Source organism: Puma concolor, chromosome A2 (genome assembly GCF_028749965.1).
Source record: "Puma concolor isolate L17-30 chromosome A2, mPumCon1.1.hap2, whole genome shotgun sequence".
Taxonomy (NCBI): Eukaryota; Metazoa; Chordata; class Mammalia; order Carnivora; family Felidae; genus Puma; species Puma concolor.
In genome coordinates, this window is record NC_141668.1 from 6,512,285 (window position 1) to 6,532,078 (window position 19,794).

General features: G+C 43.6%; 2 protein-coding genes across 2 annotated transcripts in view; one reads left to right on the forward strand and one right to left on the reverse strand.

Annotated features, from left to right (window-relative positions):
• LOC147582945 (GTPase IMAP family member 7-like) overlaps positions 1-19,794 on the forward strand; it is a 252,532-nt gene that overhangs the window by 32,209 nt on the left and 200,529 nt on the right. The window lies entirely within an intron of this gene.
• GIMAP6 (GTPase, IMAP family member 6) lies at positions 7,819-15,159 on the reverse strand. The gene is made up of 3 exons (XM_086686698.1): positions 14,696-15,159; positions 12,097-12,181; positions 7,819-9,486 (listed from the first exon to the last, which is right to left on the reverse strand). Exons 1-3 carry the CDS (start codon positions 14,867-14,869, stop codon positions 8,705-8,707), a joined length of 1,041 nt encoding a protein of 346 aa, XP_086542824.1. The 5' UTR covers positions 14,870-15,159; the 3' UTR covers positions 7,819-8,704.

The following is a 19,794-nucleotide window of genomic DNA, read 5'->3' on the forward strand; positions in this document are numbered from 1 at the left end:
TCTGATTCCTGGGTTCATTTGGCTTAGGTGATGATCAAGGTTTTGTGATCCTGCTTGGAATTCTGTCTCTCCCTCTCTCTCTGCCCCTCTCTCACTCTCTCTCTCAAAATAAGTATGTAAACTTAAAAAAAATGGTTAATATATGTTGTTATTGTGGAAACCAGTTAAAGAGCTGAAGAACTACATCAAATGGGGTGAAATGGGACAATGCATATGATTGAGAAAGTAGAGGAAAGCCTAAGGAAGTGAGCTCAGAAAATTCCCAGAAAGAGCATGAAGGCTTTTGGCCTCTCTAGGCTATGGAAATGTACCTTGAGCCAAGTTTCACTAAATCTCCAAGGAGTAGGGTGAAGAAACATTTACAGATGCCTCATGTATGCCAGGAATTTGGTGCACAACATTGAACAGGGAAGAGTTTTCTGCCACCCACTACTGTGGTAGTAACTGTCAACATCCTGAGACACAAGTGACTAAAATACAAGATAATAAATTAGTACTTTGTCCCAGGCACACCCAGCATTAAATAGGGACTAGTCTTATTTGATGTCTTGGATGAGATAGGGAATGTTTCCATAAGAACAGATATAAGGTGAATCCTTACCTATGAATTATTCAGCTGTGCCAAATCCCCTGTTGTCACCGTGACAACACTCACTGTCCCTCAAGGTCCCTTCTCTGCATCACAGGGAAGGAACCTAGAATGACATTCCATATCATCCCTTCTCCTGTAGGTCCAGGTTAAAGTTCACTAATGCAAGACGCTCCCTTGGGATTTGGAACATGTACGGGATGGAGTACCATTCTCTGGTTGCAAACACACAGGTTTTATGCTTCATCACTGATGGCCATGAGAATTGCTGGTTTCAGAGCCCCAGTTAGCTTCTCAAAGCCCTGCATTCCCAGCCTTCCCATGCGTGGGCAACTCTCTCATTTCCTAGATTAAAAGTTCTTCTTTCCTTCCTTCCTTCCTTCCTTCCTTCCTTCCTTCCTTCCTTCCTTCCTTCCTCCCTCCCTCCCTCCCTCCCTCCCTCTCTCTCTTTCTTTCTTTCTTTCTTTCTTTCTTTCTTTCTTTCAAGCAGGCTTCACGCCCAGTGCAGAACCTAACATGGGGCTTGAACTCACAATCGTGAGATCAAGCTCTGAGCTGAGATCAAGAGTCAGATGCTTAACTGACTGAGCCATCCAGGTGTCCCTACATTTTACTTTTGGTACCTAGATTATGTTTTCCTAATCAAATACTCTGTTTAAGTGGTGGGAACTGATATGTTTCTGGAAACAATCAAAGCAAAATAAAGTCAGGATCCAGCACTGGGAAAGAACATGATTCAGTAATTCTGGGGCATACAGTATGAGATCGAAGCTGGAGCCTTACGCAGGGATCTCCATTGTGAAAGATTGGTGCCAAATATCTATTAAAATTCTCATCGGACAGGCTCAAATGATTTTGAAATCCCCATACCTCTAATTTAATTGTTTGCCTTGAATTTACAACATCTCTTCATAGATTTGGGAATATTTTAAGACACACTAAAAATGTTATTTGGCCAGTGTCTTATATCATACTTCTCGTATGGTTCTAAAGAAAAAATACTTGAAAGTTTTCAAATTTTATATCAATTAATCTTTGATATTATTAAAAAGATCTTGTCTTTTTTCTTTTTAAGCTTTTATTTAAATTCTAGTTATTTAACATATATGGTAAAATTGGCCTCAGGTATCGAATTTAGTGATTCATCACTTACATGTAACACCCAGTGCTCATCATAAGTGCCCTCCTTGTTACCCATCACCCACCTAGCACATCCCCCACCCACCTCCTTCCATCAACCCTCAGTTTGTTCTTTATAGTTTAGAGTCTTTATGGTTTGCTTCCTTCTCTCTTTTTTCCTTCTCATGTGTTCATCTGTTTTGTTTCTTAAATCCCACATGTGAGTGAAATCATATGGTATTTGTCTTTCTTTGATTGACTTATTTTGCTTAGCATAATACACTCTAACTCCACCCATGTCGTTGCAAGTGGCAAAATGTCATTCATTTTGATCGCTGAGTATTATTCCCTTGTACATATATACACCACATCTTCTTTATCCATTCATCAGTTGGTGGACATTTGGGCTCTTTCCATAGTTGGCTATTGTTGATAGTGCTGCTATAAACATCAGGGTGCATGTGCCCCTTCAAATCTGTATTTTTGTATCCTTTGGTTAATACCTGGTAGTGCAATTGCTGGATCGTACAGTAGTTCTACTTTTAATGTTTGTTTGTTTAAATTTACATCCAAGTTAGTTACCATATAGTGCAATAATAATAATAATGAATCCAGTGATTCATTCCCTACATATAACACCCAGCGCTCATCCCAACAAGTGTCCTCCTTAATGCCCGTTACCCATCTAGCCCATCTTCCCACTCATAACCCTCCAGCAACCCTCAGTTTGTTCTCTATATTTAAGAGTCTCTTATATTTGGTCTCCATCCCTGTTTTTACATTATTTTTGCTTCCCTTCCGTTATGTTCATCTGTTTTGTATCTTAAATTCCACATAGGAGTGAAGTCATATGATATTTGTCTTTCTCTGATTGACTAATTTTGTTTAGCATAATACACTCTAGTTCCATCCACGTTGTTTCAAATGGCAAAATTTCATTCTTTTTGATTCCAAGCAATATTTCATTTTATATATACAATGGGGAATAAGTTTAAGAATTCTCTGAGCAGAAAGCCGCCACAGGGCGAAAGCACTCAGCGTAGAATGAAGCATAGAGTGGAAGCTGCTTTCACAGGATGAAAGCGTCCAAGAGCAGCTAGAGGTGGAAACCTGCCACAGCAGGGCAAAAGCCCCAGGATTTATCATTAAGTAAACAAAATGTAAAGCGGAAAGCCTTTACAGGACAAAAGCGCCCAGAGCTAATCGGCGAGAAAAATGTCTTGTTAACCCTGAGGTAGCATGCTCTATCTGACTTAGCCCCTAGAAAGGTTAAGATAAACAGACACGGTGTCTGGTGCCTGCAGTAAACAGCCCTATGCTTGACACTGGGATTTTGTTTTATATTGACCCAAACCCCTAACACTGCATACTTTCGAAACCCCCTTTCTTTCACACACATGAATTAATGATCACTATTTTATTGTCTCTTTCTGCATGTCCATAACGTTTGTAAGCCTTCTGATCCTAATAAATACAGAGCAAGGACCCTTACTCAGGTCTCTTGTCTCATCCTGGACATTAGCCTCTCTCATATTCAATTCTGCATCAGCTCTCTTGCTGGACAAGAGAGAACTCCAGACTCAAAGTCTGTGACAATATACCACATCTTCTTTATCCATTCATCTATTGATGGGCATTTGGTCTCTTTTCATACTTTAGCTATTGTCAATATCACTACTATAAACATTAGGGTGCTTGTGCCCCTTTGAAACAGGACACCTGTATCCTTTGGATAAATACCTAGTAGTGCAATTGCTGGGCCGTAGGGTAGTTTTATTTTTAATTTTTTAAGGAACTTCCATACTGTTTTCCAGAGTGGCTGCACCAGTTTTCATTCCCACCAGTAGTGTCAAAAGGTTCCTTTTGCTCTGCATCCTTGCCAACACCTGTCATTGCCTGCGTTGTTAATTTTCCATGGTGACTGGTGTGAGGTGGTATCTCATTGTGGTTTTGATTTGTATTTCCTGATGATGAATGCTGTTGAGCATTTTTTTTTCATGTGTCTGTTAGCCATCTGGATGTCTTCTTTTAAAAAGTGTCTATTCACGTCTTTTGCCCATTTCTTCACTGGATTATTTGATTTTTTGGGTGTTGAGTTTGATAAGTTATTTATAGATTTTGGATATTAACCCTTTATCTGAGATGTCATTTGCAAATATCTTTTCCCATTCCATTGGTTGCCTTTTAGTTTTGCTGATTGTTTCTTTTGCTGTGCAGAAGGTTTATCTTGATGAGGTCCCAATAGTTCATTTATGCTTTTGTTTTCCTTGCTTCTGGAGACATGTTGACTAAGAAGTTGCTGCCACCAAGGTCAAAGAGGTTTTTGCCTTATTTTTAATGTTTAAAGATAAAGATAAGATAAAAATAATGTTTTAAGATAGAGAAATAGTCAGAAGACATGGACAGACATTTTTCCAAAGAAGAAATACAGATGGATAACGGACACTTGAAAAGATGCTCAGCATCACTCATCATCATATGAGAAATACAAATCAAAACCACCATGAGATACCACCTCATACTTGTGAGAACGACTAAAATTAACAAGTCAGAAAGCAACAGATATTTGTAAGGATGTGGAGAAAGGGGAACTCTCTTGCACCGTTGGTGGGAATGCACACTGGTGCAGCCACTCTGGAAAACAATTATAGAGGTTCCTAAAAAAGGTCTTCTCTTCCATGGGCAATTGTTTGGTGCCTTAATGGAAGGTCTTTCATATTTTGATACTTTAAAAATCTTAGGCTTTTCCTAAAATTTTCCAACAAAACTTACCGTAGCCAAAGTAGTAATTTCTTTAACCATCTCTCCAACTAAAGCATTTTTCTTTTTTGTGCAATAATCAAAGCTGCTTTATTTTTTTTTCAATATATGAAATTTATTGTCAAATTGGTTTCCATACAACACCCAGTGCTTGTATTCCATACAATCCCCATCACCCACCCTTCCCTCCCTCCCACCCCCCCATCAACCCTCAGTTTGTTCTCAGTTTTTAACAGTCTCCTATGTTTTGGCTCTCTCCAACTCTAACCTCTTTTTTTTTTTCCTTCTCCTCCCCCATGGGTTTCTGTTAAGTTTCTCAGGATACACATAACAGTGAAACCATATGGTATCTGTCTTTCTCTGTATGGCTTATTTCACTTAGCATCACACTCTCCAGTTCCATCCACGTTGCTACAAAAGGCCATATTTCATTCTTTCTCATTGCCACGTAGTATTCCATTGTGTATATAAACCACAATTTCTTTATCCATTCATCAGTTGATGGACATTTAGGCTCTTTCCATAATTTGGCTATTGTTGAGAGTGCTGGTATAAACATTGGGGTTCAAAGCTGCTTTAAAGTGGCCCAAGTTAAAAGCTCAGATCCTGTTAAAAATTGTTTAGAATTGTTTTGTTGGGCATTTGATTCTGGCTCAGTTACTAGTTTTGTCCATTTTGTTTTTGATTGTTGAGAGGAAATGTTCATCAAAATTCCTATGTGTATCCTGAAAACGTCTCTAACCACTTTGTTTCTGGCTTTGTTGTACTACAACAAAGTGCAATTGCTGTTCATCATGAATTTTGTAACATATGTTGGTCTGGTCTCTTTCTCTTTCTCTGTTCTTGTCATGGAGTTCACCTGGTGATCTCCATTCATTCTGTATCAGTATTATGCATTCATTTCAAAGTTAAAAATTTGTCCATATTGATTTTTAAACCAAAAATTAATTTGATTATATTATGAATAAAATAATCAGTATTTACATTTAATTTACCACCTATAATGTAGGTAGGCATTACTGTGATTCGTACTGTCTACATCCAGTATTCAAACACAAGTATTGCCTCAGTGAAAGAAGATTACTCAAACAGAATCAATCTATTGACAGGACTATACCTCGGTGACAGGTTTATGGCTGACACTAGAAACAATGCATACGTCCCACATTTGCATTGCAAAACAGCAATAATATGTAATACAATATTCAAGGGAAATTTATTTCCACCTAAACAACAAAGCTGTGTTTCATGGTAAAATATTTTACACTGCTTCAGCTTTTAAATTTAAATTAAAGCTAATTATAACTAAATTAAAATTCAAACTTCCTTTTCTCAGGTACACCAGCTACATTTCAAGTGCTCAATAGCCACACATGACTAATGCTTACCATACTGAACACTGAAATTTCTAGAAAATACTCAAATATTTGGAACTCAAACACATACGTCTAAATAACCCATGAGTGAGAAAAAACATCACAAAGAATATAGAAAATATTTTAAACTGATAGTGAAAACGGAATATACACAAATTTGTGAGATGTAGATACACATGTGTAGAGGGAAATTTTATAACTTCCTATCCTTATGTTAGAAAACAAGAATTTTTAATAATTTATAAGATATTGTAGATAATACATTGTAGAGACTCAAGATATTACTATCTCCTGAAGAATATTGACTTTGTTGTAGCAGGCACTTAAATTACTGGTGGATCGGGGCGTCTGGGTGGCTCAGTCGGTTGAGCGTCTGGCTTCAGGTCAGGTCATGATCTCACGGTTTGTGAGTTTGAGCCCCGCGTCGGGCTCTGTGCTGACAGCTTGGAGCCTGGAGCCTGTTTTGGATTCTGTGTCTCCCTCTCTCTCTGCTCCTCCCCTGCTTGTGCTCTGTCTCTATCTCTCAAAATAAATAAATGAACATTTAAAAAAATTACTGGTGGATCACTTTGGCTTTGAGAAGGCTTGGTTTTACACATTCCTAGGAAGGGACTACTTTGAGCTTGGTCTTCTTTTATTTTATTTTATTTTTATTTTTATTTTTTTAATATAAAATTTATTGTCAAATTGGTTTCCATACAACACCCAGTGCTCATCCCAAAAGTTGCCCTCCTCAATGCCCATGAGCTTGGTCTTCTTTTAGAGCAAATCCCTTTGCCCTGATGTGGTTTTTACTCCAGAAACATGACCCTTTCAGTATCGCCATGGAATGCTTGGTGAACTGGAACCTCAGATTCCATCTTTGCTGCTATCAGTACTGTGACCAATTCTTTCAGGCTTCCAGAAAAAAATTTCTTCTAGACAGTTTGGGGATTACAGTTCCCTGTAGTGTCTGCCTGCATTTGGTCACTCCCCAGTGCCTTCGAGCAACTGTTGTATAATTATTATTATTTTGTATTTTCTACATAGTTTTTCAGTGTTATTACAGGAGCGTTGGGAGCTGGAAACAACCCCTGATACTTTTAACAGCTGCTTGGACCCAGCGAGGGAGGAAACAACCTAGTGTGCACTGAGCTCTTCTGGTTGTCCACATCCCCATTTTTCATGCTTTGTTCAGTGTAGAGATGTTTTTAGAAAGGCACAAATTCTGAAGCTGGCGATTTCACAGCCTCGGCCAAGACAACACTCTGTCTTCAGCCCACCCCCACCTCCACCCACATCACTTTTTTTCTTACTGGTTCACAGACTGTGGAGTTTCCAGAACATATCCACACACGTCTTCCCCCATTGTCTGAAGCTGAGGGAGCGATAGTGCCCCATCTATCCCTTCTCCTGAAATCTTGTGGGACTTATCACCGCTGATTTTTAATCATAAAGGAGAAAAGAACCCACTGTATTTGATGTAATTAAAACCAATTTCTTTAGGATTTTTATTTATTTTATTATTTTATTTTTCTTTTTTCAAGGATTTTTACTGGATAACGTGTTTTGAGTAACTTGCCATTTAGACTCAGTGAATGAGGCTGTCATTTGGTCAATGTATTTTCCTTTTTTTTAATTTTTTTTTATTAAAATTTTTTTTTCAACGTTTATTTATTTTGGGGACAGAGGGAGACAGAGCATGAACGGGGGAGGGGCAGAGAGAGAGGGAGACACAGAATCGGAAACAGGCTCCAGGCTCTGAGCCATCAGCCCAGAGCCTGACGCGGGGCTCGAACTCACGGACCGCGAGATCGGGTCAATGTATTTTCTGTTATGAAATTAACAAAGCTGACAGTTAAAACAAGATCACTTAAAGAAATTAATCTTCTAATGGAAATGCAAATGATTTTAGCTTTCACCCTGAAGAATGGATGCCTGAGAATAACAAAGGAAATATAAAAATGTAGACTGACATATTATACACAAAGCCTCTGAAATGAAATCAATATTTTATTCATAAGAAAGGAAGAAAAGTAGGAGACAAGAACAGAATTGAAAATCCTGACATAGATCTTACAGAATATGAAAACGTATCATATGATCAACGTGCTTCAGTTCAGTGGGAAATTGATGGCATATCTAATAAATGGTTCTGGCACAAAGACTTAAGTATGCACCCCCAAATAAGTCTTGTTGGGCCCTGAGACACTTTTCTGAATATTCTGGCAAAAGAAACGCTCAAACTTTCTTAGAGGTCCATTACGTCTGGGTTAGAGAGGTGTCCCGGCCTCCACACTGCGAGATGTAGTCCGCGGGCATCTGGTTGTAGAGACTTCACCATTGGACGAAACCAAACAGACCTGACGCTGTGTCCTCTGATCTCTGACCGCCCTCCAGCACTTCCCACCCCTCCCAGATGAAGGTAACTGGAGACCCTCTGTCACACAGCTTGAAGGGAGGAAAAGAGACTAGGGGCGGGTATGTTGCTCCAGTCTGCTCCAATTCTGCTTCCAACAGTTGGTCAGACTCTCCAGAAGCATCTAGAACCTCAAAGAAGCTGAGGTGCACCTGAGGCGCACCTATCTCCTTATGCAGCTAGATGGCCAGAGCCAGACCCCATTCTGCTCTCTTCTCCATGCGCAGCAACAGCCCTCCAGAAAGACGCCCGCGCACTGCAGAGTTCTCCCCTCCACCTGGCATGCTGCTCCCTACAGCGTAGAAGCCATTCAACCGCCCCGGAAGGTGTGATGAAGGCCCCCGGGGGGTTCGAGCTGGGCACTCCGGACCGCACCCGCGGATCAGGAGAGTGGGATGGCCAAGGACGCACGGGCACGGAGAGGCCGACAGCTGGCCACGGAGGCTGAGGCCCGGCCGAGGCTCAAATGGGCTCCCTCTTCAGCAGACGTCTGTAAACTTCCTCCGATTCCTTCTGGATCTGGCACAGACCCTCCCGCCAGGGCTCCGCGCCGGGCGCCTCCTCTGAGCCGCTCCCCCCGGGCACCTGCTTCTCCTGGCCGTCTCCGCGCAGACCGTTCCGCTGACAGTAGCGGTAGGCGCGGTTGCTGAAGTGCCGGTGGTTGTTCTCCCACAGGATGCAGTTGATCTGCCCCAGGAGCTCCCGCAGCTGCGCTTCCTGCTCCGCGCCGCCCGTCGCGTTGTTGAAGGCGCAGTGGCGCCGTGAGCACTGCCGGTCCAGCCGGGCCAGGGGCTCGTTGTCGGTCTCCCGCACGTACTGCTCCAAGGAGCCCCCGTCCAGGTCCTCCTTGCGCGTGAACACCAGCACCGTGTGGGCCAGCACGCCCATCCCGAAGGCCTCCTGGAGGCGCCGCACCGCCCGCCGGTCCTCTTCCGTGTAGCGGCCCAGCTGCGTCACCAGCAGCACCGCGTGCGGCCCGGGGGCGGAAAAGACGACCGCCTCGCACACGGCCTCCAGCGGGGCACACGGGGACAGGATGTCGGGGGTGTCGATCACCTCGAGCTCCAGGCCGGCCCAGTCGCGGCTGGCCCTCTGCAGGGCCCGGGTCACCGGTTGAGCGCTGAGTTTAGACTGGAACTCTTTCCTGCCCAGGATGCTGTTTCCCGTCGCGCTCTTCCCGTTGCCGGCTTTCCCCACTAGGAGGAGCCTCAATCTCCGGGGGCTCGGTGGGGCCTTCCCCAGACCTGGAAGCGCGAAACAAAGCAGAGGGAGCTGGGGTTAGAGCCGCGTGGCTGGGAGCTCCCTGACCCGGGCAGGGCGTCGGCGGGGTGGGGGGAGAGCGGAAGACCAGCCTCTGCACCGGAGACCTGCGGGGGGAGGGGGACGGGGGAGGCTCACGTTCTTTCTTGCCTTTTTAAAGCCTTTTTTAACAAGTGTGGTAAAAAGACAATGTAAAAAATTATAGAATATAACAAAATTCATCATTGTACCCAGTTTGAGGTGAGGCGCTCAGTGCATTCACATCATGTGCAATCATCACTGTGCACCTCAAGAATTTTTTTTATCATCCCAGACTGTCCTGATGAAACCACAACTCCCCATTACTCCCTCCGCACTAATTCCTGGTGACCTCTAGTGTTCTTTCTGCGTCTAGGAGTCTGACCATTCTAGGTAGAACATGCGAGTGGAATATTGCAGGATTTGCTTTTTTGTGTCTGGCTTCTTTCATTCAGCATAACGCCCTCAGATTCACCCATGTTGTAGCACGTGTCCGGACTGCCTTCCTTTTTAAGGCTGGATCATACCCCATTGTAGGTTTGTATCATATTTTGTTTATTCATAAACATATATGAACATTTGGGTTGTTTCCACCCTTTACTATTGTGAATAATGCTGCTGTGAACATCAGCGTACAAATGTCTGAGTCCCCGGCTCTCAGTTCTTTTGGGTATCCACCCAGAAGGGGAATTGCTGGATGGTGTGGTAGAATACCACATTTTTATGGTTCGGTTTTGACATTTCTTATCAGGGTCATCTGTTCTCACCCAGATGGGAATTAGCCCAGTATGACTATGGAACCCTGGGCTTCCCTAAGTCTCCCTGATTGGAGATCCTTCTCAGTAAGAGCAGGAAGAAAAAGAAACACGTGACCTCATGCGTCTGACCATATCACCTTCTTCAGCTTTTGTGGCAGAGAATGTTGGGAGTGTGGGACCACCTCAACCCACCCCCAGGCTCCAAGTGCAGAAACACCCTGCGGCCACATTCTTATTCAGCAGCCTTGAAGTCTGGGTTGGACATTCTCACCCAGCAGAATACCAGAACCATGAGCTGAGAGACACTTGGAGATGCCAATTTAATATCGAGAAACCTAGTGTCAAGGTTCTTGGATTCCTGGGGCTGAGCACCAGGAAGGGAATTAATTCCCTTCTGACCTTTCAGATCTGAGACCCAGAGCACACAGAGAAATGCCAACTAATAAACGGTTTCCAAGTCTGTTCCCCCATTGAAGATAGTGATGTGTCTCAACAGCAGAGCCCTGAGCCTCCTGAGGGGAGGATGGACACTGACTTCCTCAGAATCTCTTCAGCAATGACATGTTTTTTCTGCTGCCTGCCACCCAGGCCATGCTGACCCAGCAGCCAATTCCGACCGAATGGCTTTGACTCCCTCCAGCTTCCCCCAGCTGACTTGAAAGGAATTTGAGTGAATGGATGAGGGTTTCAAGGAAGCATGGAACATTCACCTCTGCCCTCCCAGCCAATGAAAAGCTGGGCAAAGATAGCAAACCCTGTCTCTGCACACGCCTGGGACCAGAGCACACCACTGGAATTTAAATATACCACTTGAGCGCTGGAGAGGATTTTTCAAGTAATATTTAACCTTGATTGCTGCAAGAATAGGTAAATCGGTGCCTGGGTGGCCCAGTCAGCTGGGCGTCCGACTTCGGCTCAGGTCATGATCTCACACTCTGTGAGTTCGAGCCTGCTTCAGATTCTATGTCTCCCTCTCTCTGACCCTCCCCCATTCATGCTCTGTCTCTGTCTCAAAAATAAGCATCAAAAAAATTTAAAAAAAAAAAGAATAGGTAAATCGGGTATCAGCACTTCTATGGGTAATTTGCTTTGGTGGTTTATTAATAAGGCTCTCTCCCAGTGGCTCAGGCCATTGAAGTTCATGTAGTAAAAAACTGTTTGTGTTAAAATACATAATGAATCACAAATAATTTCTTCTGGGCAGGAAATTGGATGGATTTCCAGCATTCCCAGATTCTGTCTGCCCAAGGTAGATGGCAAAGTTGAGCCCTTGAAAGTTAAAAGCCTGGCCCTGATGCAGTAGCTTTTGGAGAGAACCCCCTCCAGAAGGCCAAGCCCAGTTCTGAGGCAGCAGCCAAGTACATCCTGTCTGCTCACATGCTGCTTTGCAACCCGTATGACCCTGAGAGCTCTCCCATCTGATCCGGCCAAGCACCTGCATGGGGTCTATTGGCTGCAGAGCCTCGGGCTCCAGTGAGCTGTTTGGTCACACCGACTATCAGCACATCCTACCTGAGGAAGAAAGCCCAGAATGCACAGACCCCTTTCTTTGGGCCTGGCACAGAGATTTAGTAAAGGGGGCGGCTGGCACTGTGTCTCCCTTCATTTCCCCCACTGTGCCCATCAGGGCCCTCTCCGTCTTATTTGGCTGCAGTAAAGGAAGACCCCCCCCCCCCAACCTAAAGCCCCCTTGATGGCAGCCCAGGTGGGCAAATCTCTACAGGGATGGACCCCGCTGCCTGTCCCAGTGCACCACCTGTCATTAAACATCCCCATCCACACCTCTCTCAAGCTCATTTCTGCTAGAAAGTAGTTTACCTCCTATAACGTCTTGTTTAGGATCCTGACACAGTGCTCCTGCAGGATTCTCCTGGACAATCTCTTCATATTCTTCCTTCTTTATCTAGAGAAAACCATAATATGTCTTATTGGTTTTTCAACAGTTTTAAGAGGCACCTGACTTTTGCCTTTCTCTTGCCAGAAGCTTAGGTTTGAGGGGAGCAGCCTGAATGAGGAGAGAGAGGAGGGCGTCTGAGGGGTCTCTCCTTCCTTTGCAGACCCTGTTTTCTCTCCTCTCCCCCCATCCCTACTGTGGTCTCTATTGGCAGTGTAAGAGACTTCATGGAGAAAGGTGAACTGTGAACTGGCCTGACAGCCGAGGGGGCAGGTAGTATTTGGAGAGACAGGGTCCTAGAGCCGTTCTGTGAGGAGAGAAAAGAACAGAGAGCAGAGGCAGGTCTGATACTGGGTCCTGAGAGCAGTGGGAAGACTGGTGTGGCCACAGTGTATCTGGAGGGCATGGGCAGGAAGTCGTGGCGAGGGACTGGCTGGGGGATAGGGGCAGGGATCTTGGGCCAAAAAGGGTAGTCCAGGCCTGACCTTTGGGGAAGGCTTGGCAGTTAGGAAGTTAGGATTACAGAGGGCTTACAGGTTGGTGGCCAGGTTCTGCTGTGAGGACAGGAATGGGACCATCAGGGTGCGGGGCAGAGTCCTGCTGGGAGCCAGGAGACCGCAGTGCTCATCTCCAACGGCCATCAGTTGGTCACAGTGGATGGTCACACTGCCTGGGCCTTATTGTCCCTATAAGTGTGAATGCTAGGCCTGAACTAAATGTCCCTGAGGTCTCCTCCCCTGTGGGAAGGGCCATGCCACTCTATCCAGGAACTTCAGGCATCCTTCTGAGGAGAGCATGTAACCTCGCTCAGTGCATCCTGCCTCATGGACTAACACAGTTCCCTATGTCAGGGGCCCATCAGCCTATAGCTGCTTGATATTCTCTGTGGAGTCAGGGAGGAAACTGCATGGCTCCAGGACTGTTTTTCCAGAACATGTAGGACTCTCAGAGACACAGTCAGATGAATGTCGCCAGACAAAGGCTGTGGGGTGTGGGGAGACCCAGCTACAGGGGGCCCTGATAGGCATGGTTTTCCCATTGCCACAACATCCTCAGAAAGTCATTGTACTCTGTTAACCTGGCAAATGACTTCAGTCCTGCCCTTATCCTGGGAGCTGCCCAGCGGGAGGTCAGTGTGGCCCTTGCTGTATGGTTGTTGGCTTTATTTAGCAATGTCACCTCTGAAGGGCCAGGCTCAAAACAGTCACAGTCCAGTAAGTCATGTGACTTCAGGAAAAGAGAGTGAGCAGGTCAGGGGAACAGCTGTCCCCAGCTATCCCTAGCAGGGATACAGCATTTGCCTATCCAAAGGGCTTCTGGAACAAGGAGATTAGTGCTCCTATCTCTGTACCTGGAGACCCCTCAACCTCTTTGTCCTTCGCTTCCTTACATCCTTGGTGGAAACTGAGGCAGTACTTCACCAGCAAAATCTCGTGACTCCTTTAGAAAGAAGGGGAGGCTCAGTGGAAAGTAACAGCAGGGTGGGTAGGTGAGCTGGGTGAGGAGCACAGGTAGAAAATTTGCACTGTGTGCCCCAGCCTTGCACCAGCAAGTAAGTCCGCGCCCCAGGCCTCGCTGCTTTGCCCCTGCCTGGCCAGCACCTCACATGCCTGCCTCGCTGCACTTGGTAGGTTTTGTCTCCAGCACAGAGCATAAGCAGCTATGTCCCCCCACTTAACGCTTCTCAGGAGGAGAGTCAACTCGCCAAAGCATCTTGCTCAGAGCTAAACAGTGAATTCGAGCAGGGAACAGAGTTCTTCTGACTCTTATTCATGGATGGGTTGGTACCACTGTAAACGCACACTGCATGCACTACACACGTGCACTCACAAACACAACACACACCCACACACTCACAAACACACACCCACACAAACACAGCACACACTAATATACTTGCAAACATACACACAAACACAACACACACCCACACACTCGCAAACACACACCCACACTCACAAACATTCACACAGACTCACAAACACAACAAACACACACACACTCAAATACAACCACACATAGTCACAAACAGCACACACCCACACTCACAAACACAACACACGCCCACACACTTGCAAACATACACACACTCACAAACTTGCAAACACACACTCATAAACACAGCATACACCTATACACAAACATACACACACACAAACGTGTCACACATAACACTGCACACATACAATCAGAAAACTCCACACACATATTCACAAATACATAAACACATAAACACACACACAAAACACACAAACATAAAACACCCACATACACACAGAAACAAATACACAACATACACTGTCACACAAACACACATAAATACACAACATACACAGTGACGAAAATACACAGATACACATCAACATAAACATACACATCAGCACATCACACACACTCCACCCATACACATACACTCCCAAACACAGCACATACACAAACACAAACATACAACACACACAGAAACATACATACACAACACACACACACGCACACAAACACACACTCTCACTCACTCAGACTTACCACTCCGTCAGCCGTAGAGGAAGAGGAATGGTCATGTTTTCTGTCTCCTGGGTCCGTGCTGTCTTGTGAATTCTTTGTTTCTCCTTTTAGGGACGACACATTGCAGGCTTCTGGGGACTTTGACTGGAAGAGGTAGAGGAAAGTGTCTATGGCATATGAATATATAGAATACATTGCTTATAGTTTTCAGTAAAATGGGATCAGAAAGCTCAGCTCAAGCTTTGCTTGAGCTTTGCTCAAGAAAGAGCAAAGTCTGCTGTGTGGGGAACAGGAAGTGGGTGAGAACACCCAGGGCCAAGCCCTTCTCAGTCAGAACACGTGCTGTTTGCACTTTGTCTGCGGCTTTGGTAATATAAACAGGAAAAACAAGAACATCAGTATTGTTATTATTTTTGTCCTGAACCAGGATAACTCAGAGGCTTAGAAAGAAGCAGCAGACCCTTCAGAAAATTTTGTGCCAGGGGCCTGATTTTTTACTGATCTCCTCCCTTGTTTGCAAGTTGCCTGTCTCCTGCACGTAGCAATGCCTTCGCCATTGTGGTGGACACCCATTGTCTCTTCCTCCCTCCTTAACTCCAACTTCCTTTAAGTATTTTCTCTCAGGTCGAGACCTGCAGACTGGAACTGCTGGGTCCTGGGTGGCACATCCTCAGAGATTGGAGCTACTCCACTGGCTCCAGTCAGCTGACTGTGGGCCATGGGACTTGTCAGCTCCAAAACAATTGAGCCAATCCCTTGTAATAAATCTCTTTATGTATGTGTGTATACACACACACACACACACACACACACACACACGTCTGACAATCCCCAATTCTGTGCCATATCTGAGTCTGGTCATCCCTGTGTCTCCAAACTGGACTTCCTCTTTCCTGTTAGCACACCTTGTGTGGATGTGGAAAGCTGGATGGGATCTATCTTATATTAGGAATTAACATAGCTAGAGCTGCGGGTGAGGTTTTGTATTCATCTGTCTACGAGTTGGGCTCTGTTCATATTTGCTGAAGCTGTAGAGCTGGCTTCCTCTAACGTTCCTGTCTGTTCTCACTGTTGTTGGTGGGTTTCCCTAGGAAGCCCTTCTTAAATAGAGTTTCTATCTTGCTGTTTTTTCAGCTTTTTAAAAATTTATTTTTATGTTTATTCATTTTTGAAAGACAGAGCACAAGCAGGGGTGGGGCAGAGAGAGGGGGAGACACAGAATCCGAAGCGGGCTCCAGGCTCTGAGCTGTCAGCACGGAGCCTGACGTGGGGCTCGAACTCACGAACTGCAAGATCATGACCTGAGCTGAAGTCGGACGCTTAACCAACTGAGCCACCCAGGTGCCTCTGTTCTATCAGCTTTAACTCACTGTTTTTATACTGAAGCCCTGCTGATGGGGTGGTAGGAGTGGGTGTGGGAGGCATGATCTTAAAATTAAATCCCACTCTCTCAGTGGGTCTGCAACCCTGGGTTGTGATCATCACAATTTTTTAGCTTTTCCTTCTGTGTCCCCACTTTGGGTGATCCAGGTGATATGGCCACTTCCCACCTTTTTCTCCTCATTTCACTGTCACCTCTCTCTTCTCTCATCTGCTCTGGCCTTGATGGACTTACTTTAGTCACTTGAATGCTTCATCCATCTTTTTTCTCAGGAACTGCTGTGAAATTCTTCCTTCTTGGGGAAGATATGCTAGTAATAAAAAGATTTTGATAAACATTTTGGAGGCTGAATGGAAATTTGGAAGTTTAAAATATTCACTGTTAGGGTGCCTGGGTGGCTCAGTCAGTTGAGTGCCTGATTCTTGATTTTGACTCAGGTCATAATCTCCTGGTTCATGGGATCGAGCCCTGCATCAGGCTCTGTGCTGACAGCGTGAAGCCTGCTTGGGATTCTGTCTCTCCCTCTTCCTCTTCCCCTCCCCTGCTTGCTCTCTCTTTCTAAAATAGAAATAAAATAAAATACAATGTTTACTATTCATACTATTTTAAATATTTATCTAGAGGAAATATACATTAAAACCATAAAAGACAAACAAATAGCATGTATAAAAAATATAAGGTGGCTATAAAATCATTATTTATAAATGCTATGATTATTACCTGGGAAAATCAAGAGAATAAACCATATAACATGCTCCTAGAAGAGAATAAACCTATAACCATGCTCCTATAAACAATAAAAGACCTTAATAAGTTGATGGATGCAAAATTAAATAAAAACCATAAAAACTGACTCACATAAGCCAATTATGTTAACTTAACAATAGCCAATTATACATAACTTGTGAATTAAAAAATAACAACAAAAAGTAAAATGCCTAAGAATAAACTTGAAAATTGTGTGAATGTTCCATATAAAGGAAACTTCTGACACTGTGGAGCAAATAGAACTCTCACATGATGTTTAGTGAAAATGCTCATTGGTAGAACTCTTCTGGAAAAGTCTGTAGTATCTAGGAAACCTGAATATTACACATAGCTAATATCGAGCTGTTCTACCCCAAGGTACATACCCAACATAAATATGTGCTTCTGTTCTGCAAAAGGTAATGTCTGTGATATTTATAGTGGTGGCACTTAGAATAACAAAAAAATGGAAACAATGTAAATGCCCATCAACTTAACTATTCTCATGACAAAAAAAGAAAGAAAAGAAAAATGGTAACCAAGTGAGGTGGTGGATATGATAATTAGCTAGATTATGATGACTATTTCACAATGTATGCCTATATCAAATCAACAACTTGTATACCTTAAATATATGTAATTTTTATTTGTGAATTATATCTGAATAAAACTAGAAAATAAAATAAAGTAAAATAGCTGAAAAACGGTTTTAAAATGAAAAAGCAGGGGCGCCTGGGTGGCGCAGTCGGTTAAGCGTCCGACTTCAGCCAGGTCACGATCTCGCCGTCTGTGAGTTCGAGCCCCGCGTCAGGCTCTGGGCTGATGGCTCAGAGCCTGGAGCCTGTTTCCGATTCTGTGTCTCCCTCTCTCTCTGCCCCTCCCCTGTTCATGCTCTGTCTCTCTCTGTCCCAAAAATAAATAAACGTTGAAAAAAAAATAATAAAAAAATAAAATGAAAAAGCAGGGGCGCCTGGGTGGTTCAGTCAGTTAAGTGTCCGACTTTTGATGTCAGCTCAGATCTTGATCTCAGAGTAGTGAGTCCAAGCTCCATGCTGGGTGGGTGTGGAACCCACTTTACAAACAAACAAACAAAGAAATAAAAATTGAAAGAGCATAAGTAACATAGCCTACATTAATTGGGTTAATTATACAGGTTATATATTCATTCACAAATTATAAATTGTATGTATTTAAATTGGGTTATATTCACACAATAAAATACTAATAGTGAGAATGCACAATTTGTTGCTACTTATTATGATATGGATAAATCTCAAACATAATGGTAAGCAAAAAATGAAAACAGAAACAAAAACCAGATACAAAAGAAATACATAGTACATAATTCCATTTATATTAAGTACAAGGACAGCTAAAATGAATCTATACTATTAGAAGTTCAGCTAGAAGTCATCTTTGGAGAATAATAGGGGGACTTCTGGGATGTTCTGTTTCTTTATCTGAGTGCTGGTTACACTTTATGTTACTATAGATCATAAGGGACCCATTATTGTTTCTGAATATTAAAGCATTTTAAAAATAATGACATTGGGATTCCTGGGTGACTCAGTTGGTTAAGTATCTGACTCTTGATTTCTGCTCAGGTCACGGTCTTAGTTCCTGAGATCAGCCTTGCATTGGGCTCCAAACTGATGGTGCGGAGCCTGCTTGGGATTCTCTCCTTCTCTCTCTGCCTCTCCCCCACTTGAGTGTGTGCTCTGTCTCTCTCTCTCTCTCTCTCTCTCTCTCAAAGTAAGGGTGCCTGAGTGGCTCAATAGGTTAAGCATCCGACTTTGGCTCGGGTCAAGATCTTGGGGTCCATGAATTTGAGCCCCGCTTCAGGCTCTGTGCTGACAGCTCAGAGCCTGGAACCTGCTTCATATTCTGTGTCTCCCTCTCTACCCCTCCCCTGCTCGTGCTCTGTCTCTGTCTCCTTCAAAAATAAACTTATCACAGGATACAAAATTAATGTACAGAAATAAGTTGCTTTCTTATACACTAATAATGAAGCAACAGAAAGACAAATAAACTGATCCCATTCACGTGCTCATGGATTGCAAGAATAAATATTGTTAAAATGTCAATACTACCCAAAGCTATCTACATATTCAATGCAATCCCAATCAAAATTGCACCAGCTTTGTTCTCAAAGGTAGAACAAGCAATCCTAAAATTTGGTGGAACCACAAAAGACCCCGAATAGCCAAAGTAATTTTGAAGAAGAAGACCAAAGCAGGAGGAATCACAATCCCAGACTTTAACCTCTACTACAAAGCTGTAATCATCAAGATAGCATGGTATTGACACAAAAACAGACACATAGACCAATGGAATAGAATAGACTTCAGAATTGGACCCACAGAAGTATGGCCAACCAATTTTTGACAAAGCAGGAAAGAATATCCAATGGTAAAAAGACAGTCTCTTTAACAAATGATGCTGGGAGAACTGGACAGCAACATGCAGAAGAATGAAACGAGACCACTTTCTTCACCATTCACAGAAATAAACTCAAAATGGATAAAGTACCTGAAGGTGAGACAGGAAACCATCAAAACCCTAGAGGAGAAAGCAGGAAAAAACCTCTCTGACTTCAGCTGCAGCAATTTCTTACTTGACACATCTCTAAAGGCAAGGGAATTAAAAGGAAATATGAACTATTGGGACCTCCTGAAGATAAAGCTTCTGCACTACAAAGGAAACAATCAACAAAACTAAAAGGCAACCAACAGAATGGGAAAAGATATTTGCAAATGATATATGAGACAAAGGGCTAGGATCCAAAAACTATAAAGAACTCACCAAAGTCCACACCTGAAAAACAAATACTCTAGTGAAGAAATGGGCAGAAAACATGAATAGACACTTCTCTAAAGAAGACGTCCAGATGGCCAACAGGCACATGAAAAGATGCTCAACATCACTCCTCATCAGGGAAATACAAATCAAAACCACACTGAGATACAACCTCACGCCAGTCAGAGTGGCCAAA